Source organism: Bos taurus, chromosome 10 (genome assembly GCF_002263795.3).
Source record: "Bos taurus isolate L1 Dominette 01449 registration number 42190680 breed Hereford chromosome 10, ARS-UCD2.0, whole genome shotgun sequence".
In the NCBI taxonomy this organism is placed as follows: Eukaryota; Metazoa; Chordata; class Mammalia; order Artiodactyla; family Bovidae; genus Bos; species Bos taurus.
Genome location: NC_037337.1, coordinates 46,391,652 through 46,398,258, shown reverse-complemented (window position 1 = coordinate 46,398,258; position 6,607 = coordinate 46,391,652). Strand labels below are relative to the sequence as shown.

The window sequence follows — 6,607 nt, the reverse complement described above, 5'->3', positions numbered from 1 at the left end:
GATGAGGGAACCCAGTGAGAGGCTGAGGATGACAGAACCAATGGATAGAAGCTTTCACCTCGGGCTGCTATACCCACATGGGCCTGTGCCCTGTCATTTCCAAGCAAAGTCCGGTGTGAAGGACTGCTTCTGATGGATCAAAAAGCTGTCAGAATGAAACCTGAAAGCTTACTCTCCCTTCATCAAAGCTCCAATAACAAAAGCAGCCCATGCACTGATTCCTGAATCAGCTTTATTTCTCTGCATAAGGAACCCTGCACAGGCAATTCAAATTAAAACAAAATAAATATATGAATATTCATGTAAAACTGTCCTTTCTAATGAACAATTATACACAATGTACAATTCCATGTTCACTGGGCGGGTTTACAAAAATGTACCATTCCCAACTAAAAATGCACCAAAATGGTTCCATGCAAACTTACCAAAAGTGACCAAAAGTATGGAGGGAAAAACCTGACTGAGAGCACTTTGTCTTTTTTTTTGTACAATCACAGAAAAATAAAAACATCTAATCTTTGTTATCTTTAGAGTAACTAAATGTGGCCACTGTTTATAACGTCGGTTTATGTTCCTAAAACATCTATGTAGTTACCATAAAAGTGTATCAACATTAAACTGGAAGTGAACATTATCGAGAAGAAAGGGGTGATGGCACCCTCGGTAGTCAGTAGTCAGTGTCGGAGCCCTCAGCGTTGTCCACGTTTCGCGAGAGCATGTAGTTGTCCATGTCGATTGATCGGCAGTTGTTGATGGCGTAGCGCAGGCGCTCAGCCATGACCAGCTGGCTAGAGTAGGGGGGCAGTCTCAGCTGGAAGAAGCAGGTCTGTGAGGTAGGCAGACTGTCGTAAGGCTGTGGAGAGAGAGACCCAGAGCTGTGACTGCAGCATTAGGGGGTCATGGCAGGGGCGGGTGGGGAGCAGCGCTACTCATAACCACCGCCCCCAAGGCAGGAGAGCATTTCTCCCTGCCTGCAGGTGTGCTCCACGAACAGGACTGACTGCATGGCCACCTGGAGAGCAAGCAGAGGCTTGGCCGTGGTAGGGAGAGCACAGGCTCTGGTGTCCTGTGGCCACCTAGCTTTTGGTGAAGATGCTTCTTCCCTGTCCTCATTCTTCGAAGGCCCTCCCGTGTGACATGAGAATGAGCCCTGCCTGGTGGGGTACTTGGGAGAACATGCTTCACATGGTGCCTGCCACAGAGCAACAGAGTTCACTCCCTTTCACCAGAGGGTGCAAACTTGAAGCTGCTATGGATATGCGCCAACAGAGCCAGTGAAATGGAAGGAACAACTCTGAGGGAGTCACCACACTCCTCCCCTCACTGTCCTCCTAGTGAGCCTTCTGCACCCTTTGCCTGCCATCCCACCACCGCTCCGATGAGGAAGGAGCAGTTAATGAAACCCCAGCCCACCTCTTTAACTGATGGTGATACAGTTATTTAAAACAATAATTATGATGCTTAGTAGCAAGACAGAAAAGTGCTGGGGATAGATTATTAGGTGAATATAAATACAATTTATATAAAGTTCCAAACATGTCATGCAAAAATGTGTATGCTTGAGGAATTACACAAAAGTGAAAATGGATACCACTAGAGGGACAGGGTTCCTGTCTCTCCCTGCAAACACTGTTCTGCCCTGCAAACACAACTGTTTTCCAAACTATCTATAATGACAGAATGATATATACTGTTTTTATAATTTAAAAAAAGTTTCAAAAAAAGAATCTGCCCTCTCTTTCTCACTGAACTCCTGGAAACCAGCCCTCCTTTTTGGAACTCGATCAGGTGAGTGCATTTCTAAGAAGTGGGAGATGGAAGGCCCAGAAGCTCAGCTGTGCCAGAGCCAATGACAAATGCAGAAAAACCACAATCCACAAAGACACTAAAGGGGAGTGTCAACAGGTGGCTCTGATCTGGAAACTGGAAAAATGGTTTAAAAGTCACAAAGGAAAGACCAATAGTGGTCAGTTTCCTGAGGATAAAACTTTCCAGGCAGGGATGTTTAGTGGAGTAACTCCTGGGATGGCAGGGTAGCCCAGAACAGATATAAGGCAAGGCTCTTTTCCAGAACTGAATAGAAGCAAACCATTTCCTCCTCTCTGAAGCAACAAAATAGATTCACAGCTTTTAGTTTCTGGCAAGTCATGTAGAAAATTCATGGGAAAGCTCTTTTCATAGCCTTTCCTGTGTGAGGCCTCTCCAGCAAGCCTAGCATAGGAGTAGAGCCCAGGCAGGCAGCCTCAGGAGGCAGCAGGAGAGGGCCAGCTTTGACTACAGCAACTTTCAAGGGGTAGTTACTGGAAAAATACCAGAAAGGCTGATACTGAAACTTGATGAAACTGATGGGATAGGCCCTTGTAACGAGGTCCTATTTTCCTTGCTGTTTCTGGAATAAACACTATGGGCCCAGCTCAGAGGACTGCCCAGCTTTTGGGGGGTTGAGAAGGAGAAAAGAGGGGACACAGACACCTCTAACTTAATGTTGGGCTTGAGGGATATACTAAGTGTCCAGGAGATGGACATAAGGAGATCTAAGTCTGCCCTAAGGAATAGTTAGGAGGCATAGGAAAGCATCTTCTTGGAGGAGATGACATTGGTATTGGGCTTAAAGGATAAATAAGTGCTTGACAGGTATACATGGAAAAGGAATAGGAAAAGAACTTTCTAAAGCAGAGGCAAAAGCCTACACAAAGGAATGGACATTTAAAAACAGTGTCCATGGGTGGTCTTGGAAGTTCTCTGGTGGCCTAGTGGTTAGGATCCCGGGCTTTCACTGTCATGGCCCAGATTCAATCCCTGGTTGAAGAACTGACATCTCACAAGCCATGTGGTGTGGCCAATAACTGCCCCCCCACCCCCCAACAACAACAACAAAAACAACTAATCAAAAAAACAGTGTGGTCTATCAGGAGAAAGGCAAGCAGCCGTAATGGCCAGAAATAGTTAAGTGTCAAGAGGTGATATCAGAAAGCAGGGCAGAGGCCAGACTGTGGAGGTGTCTAAGGCCGCTAAGGTGGTTAGCGTTTGTCCTGGAATCAACACAAGGGGGCCCTGAACAGTGTAAAAGAAGAGTGGCATGGTCAGATGGGTGCCTGAGAAAGAAAGATGACTCTGGCAGTAGCATGCATTTAAGGCTCTAAGCCGTTTTATTCCTGAGCCATCTGTCATAACGGCAGCTGGGCTGGTGCTCTACAGCAGGGGCCTTTCATGAGGCTGCAGAGAAGCCGCACTGCCTGTTCCGTGATGCACACCACACACGTAGCCGCACAGCATGTTACTGCTGCTCCCCGTGTTGTCATGTTCTTCCTGGAGCACGTGCTCCAGTTAATGGTTAGTATCTTGGTGAAAACAAATAAACAAGACCGTGTCCCAGTGCAGAAGTCACATGATGAAAAGGCACAGGAAATACAACGCAGAGGTAACAATGATGGCCCTTCTGCCAAGCTTGGCTTTCATTCAGGAAGATACTGGAAGATTCAGTGAAGGTTGTTGGTTGTGGTGTGTTTTCTACATCCATGTAGGACTATTTTTTTTAAATTGAAGTTACGAGATGTTTCTAAACAAGTTTTTCCTGCTTGATTAAAAAGAAAAAAAAATCTGGAAATTCCAAGCATTAATCCTGAATTGGCAGGCCTACTTGAAGCCCAACATGCAAGCAACAAGGAAGCAACAAAGGCAGACATTAGCAGAAAGAAAAAATATCTTACTTACCCTATCAACCTTCATGATTTGAAATCTCTGAGAAATATCAGCAGTGTTAGCTGGTAGTCGAGATCTTCCAGACACAAACCTCATGAAAAGCACACGCTCCTCGTTGGAGAACTCCTCCAGTGTGTGCCAGAACCACTGCACCAGCTGATGCTGCTCATCCACCTCCCGGTACCGTACCACTTTCTTCAAGACTTCTACGGAGATCTCAGGCATCCCACACACCATCTGCTCCAGCTGCTTTGCTGTGAGGAGGGACAACAGCGGCACAGGGACGATCCAGGACATTCCTTCTCGGACTGCAGCCACCTGCTCCCAGGAGAGGTTGTTCATTCAACATGTGTGTGCAGACTGGGCACCCATGGTGGACCCAATCGGGTCGGGCACCTCATGTTGCTCATCTGCTCCCAGGCCCTCTACTTGTCCCTCAGAACTGGTATGACTGCACACGATCCAACCTTCTTGCCTCTTACCCTTTGTTAGAGTTTCTCCCTGCTTGTGGGATTCATACATTCTTTCTTGTCCCAGGTCAAGTCAATTCAGGGGCCCACCTTCCCAGTCCCACAAAACTCTAGCCCATGGGGGCCCTTCTAATGCCAACCCCACCCACTCACACTCCTAACCACACATGGCCACAGGTTGTTAAAACTGCTCTGTGGAATACTTCATCTTCTCACCAGGGTAAGCAGCTTTTGGAGGATGTGTCTAGGGCTTCTACTGTCTTTGTAATTTATATTTTCTTTTGAAAATAGTTATATTCTTTTTGTAAAAATCATTTGTGCTAATTGTAAAAAAAAAAGTTAGAAAAGTACAAAGAAGAAAGTAAAACTGAGAAGTCCTTTCATAGGAAGGCAGTAAAAAGGATAGAGAATTTAATTAGGAGATGGGTACTGAATCCCAGCCCCACCACTTCTTTTAATTTTCTCATCTGAAAAAATAAGGCAAATAATTGCTGCTCACATGATTATTATAGGTATTTTAAACGAGTCTGTAATGATTGTGTAGTTAGCTTTTGTTAGCACAGTGCAGAGAACAGATCAGTTGAGGAGTGCCGAAGGGGTGCGGTCAGAGGCTGCCTACACAGTCTGTTTGGCGAAACTACTCCAAGGTTATACAATAGAGCATACTCTAAACAGAGACCTACCACTGCTCAAGGTTTGTTTCATAAATAACTCCTCTGCTCTTGGTCAGTTCAGAATCATCTGCCAAACCAGAGAACCTCAGAAGCCACATCTTGAGGAAGGCCATGGAGTTATGATTGTGTAAGGCTGTCATGCCCAGGGCTAAGGAATGAACGGGCAATAAAGACAGTCTCTGCTGACAGAAAAGGGAATGCCCCAGCCAAAATGTGCCAAAAAACAAGCTGAGGTACATGGATGGCTGCTTGAATGGGGAACAACTGGGACAGCTATAGGAAGAACACGGGGTTCTAAGAGACAAGGAGGAAGTGAAAGAGGAAGGCGGCATTGTTATCAAGAAAGGAACAAAGGCCAGGGCAGAGCAGAGCACAGCTGCTGGAGAACAAGTCAATCTGGCCTTTATAGGAAAGGTCAGCACAAGAGCCTGGATACCATAGTTAAACCTGGTTTGTGATCGTGGCTTTGCCTTGGGCACATTACTTCATTTCTCTGGACTCCGTGCATTCATTTCTGAAATGGTGATAGTAATTTCTATCTCCCCATCGAGTAACTATGGGGAAAACTGCACATGTAGGGGGATGCTACCACATCTGGCATGTTGGAAGTGACCAGGGAATTTATGGTCAGTTATTCAGTCTATAAGGAATAAGCATCTTTAAGCACTAGAGACAAATCCTAAGCCCTGACTGTGTAAACAACATTGCTGACAGGATCCACCCTTACTAAGCTAAGGGGTATAGTTTTCTGACTAGACTTGGCCCAAAGCCAGAGTCGAAGAAGGAACCAGGAGTGAAGAGTATAGAATATATATAATTCAAAGTACTACACAGCCTCAGACCCTGAATCCAACTCTTGAGAAAAGCCCAACATCTGTGCAAATAAGGTATTACTGAATTGGCTACAAAGGACTATATAACCAAAATCACCGCTTTGGGACACAGTATTCATTTCTAAGGTCACTTATCATACTCCCATCATTTACTAAATGCTTACTACACATCAGCACAGAACAAGGATATATAAGTTAGATATAAAAAATACACTCTTCATTCAATGTCTCACACGCTAATTAAAGAAAGAAGACCCAAACTCTGCAGCCTAATTCTTAGTCTACAATTCAGAAGTATGTGATAGCTTGAGGAATTTCTAGGTGACAAAAAAGATCTGCACAGTTACAGACCTAGAGGAAAGAGGCCCTCATGGGATCACAAGGCCAGCCTTCAGGAATTTATTCACACGGACCCTGACTGAGCTGGAGCAGGACACTGGGCTGGGGGGCAGTAAGACATGAAGACAAAGAAGACTGAGGAAGAGTGAGAATAAGAAGGTGGGTTCTGAAGGCCTGGCCGAGGGCTTGGCCTCCAAGCCAAACACTGGCCAATTCAGGGCTCACCTAAGGCTTTGAGTAAAGAGCAGACCCTGAGATATGGCCTGAAAAGTCTCTGAATAGGGACTGAAATATAGATACAGATTAATCAACACCGTGAACTCATACACCAAAAAGCAAACCTCTCAAATCTCTCATGTGAACCTCTCACCTGTCGGTCCATTTCATGAAGTCGATATTCAATGGCCCTCTCCACATATTCTTTCCTATTAGAAAACGTGAGTGGGATACTATTTCCACCAGGGATTATAGGAACCATTTTGCCATCAGCGCTTTGGCCAACAAAAGAATCAAGAGGAATCATCTATGAATAGAAGAAAGAAGAATTTTTACTCCATAGTAGAAATGACCACAAAAAGTATGTTACACA

At 45.2% G+C, this 6,607-nt stretch overlaps 1 protein-coding gene across 21 annotated transcripts in view; it reads right to left on the bottom strand.

Moving 5' to 3' along the window:
- Window positions 1-212: 212 nt before the first annotated feature.
- The window catches only part of HERC1 (HECT and RLD domain containing E3 ubiquitin protein ligase family member 1), a 231,896-nt gene continuing 225,501 nt past the window's right edge, over window positions 213-6,607 (bottom strand). For all 21 annotated transcript variants that reach the window (XM_059890543.1, XM_059890540.1, XM_059890541.1 and 18 more), the window contains 3 exons: window positions 6,389-6,541; window positions 3,715-4,020; window positions 213-853 (listed from right to left, as the gene is read on the bottom strand). In XM_059890543.1, the coding sequence (XP_059746526.1) occupies window positions 668-853; window positions 3,715-4,020; window positions 6,389-6,541 (645 nt within the window). In that variant the 3' untranslated portion in view covers window positions 213-667. The remainder of the gene's footprint in view (window positions 854-3,714; window positions 4,021-6,388; window positions 6,542-6,607) is intronic.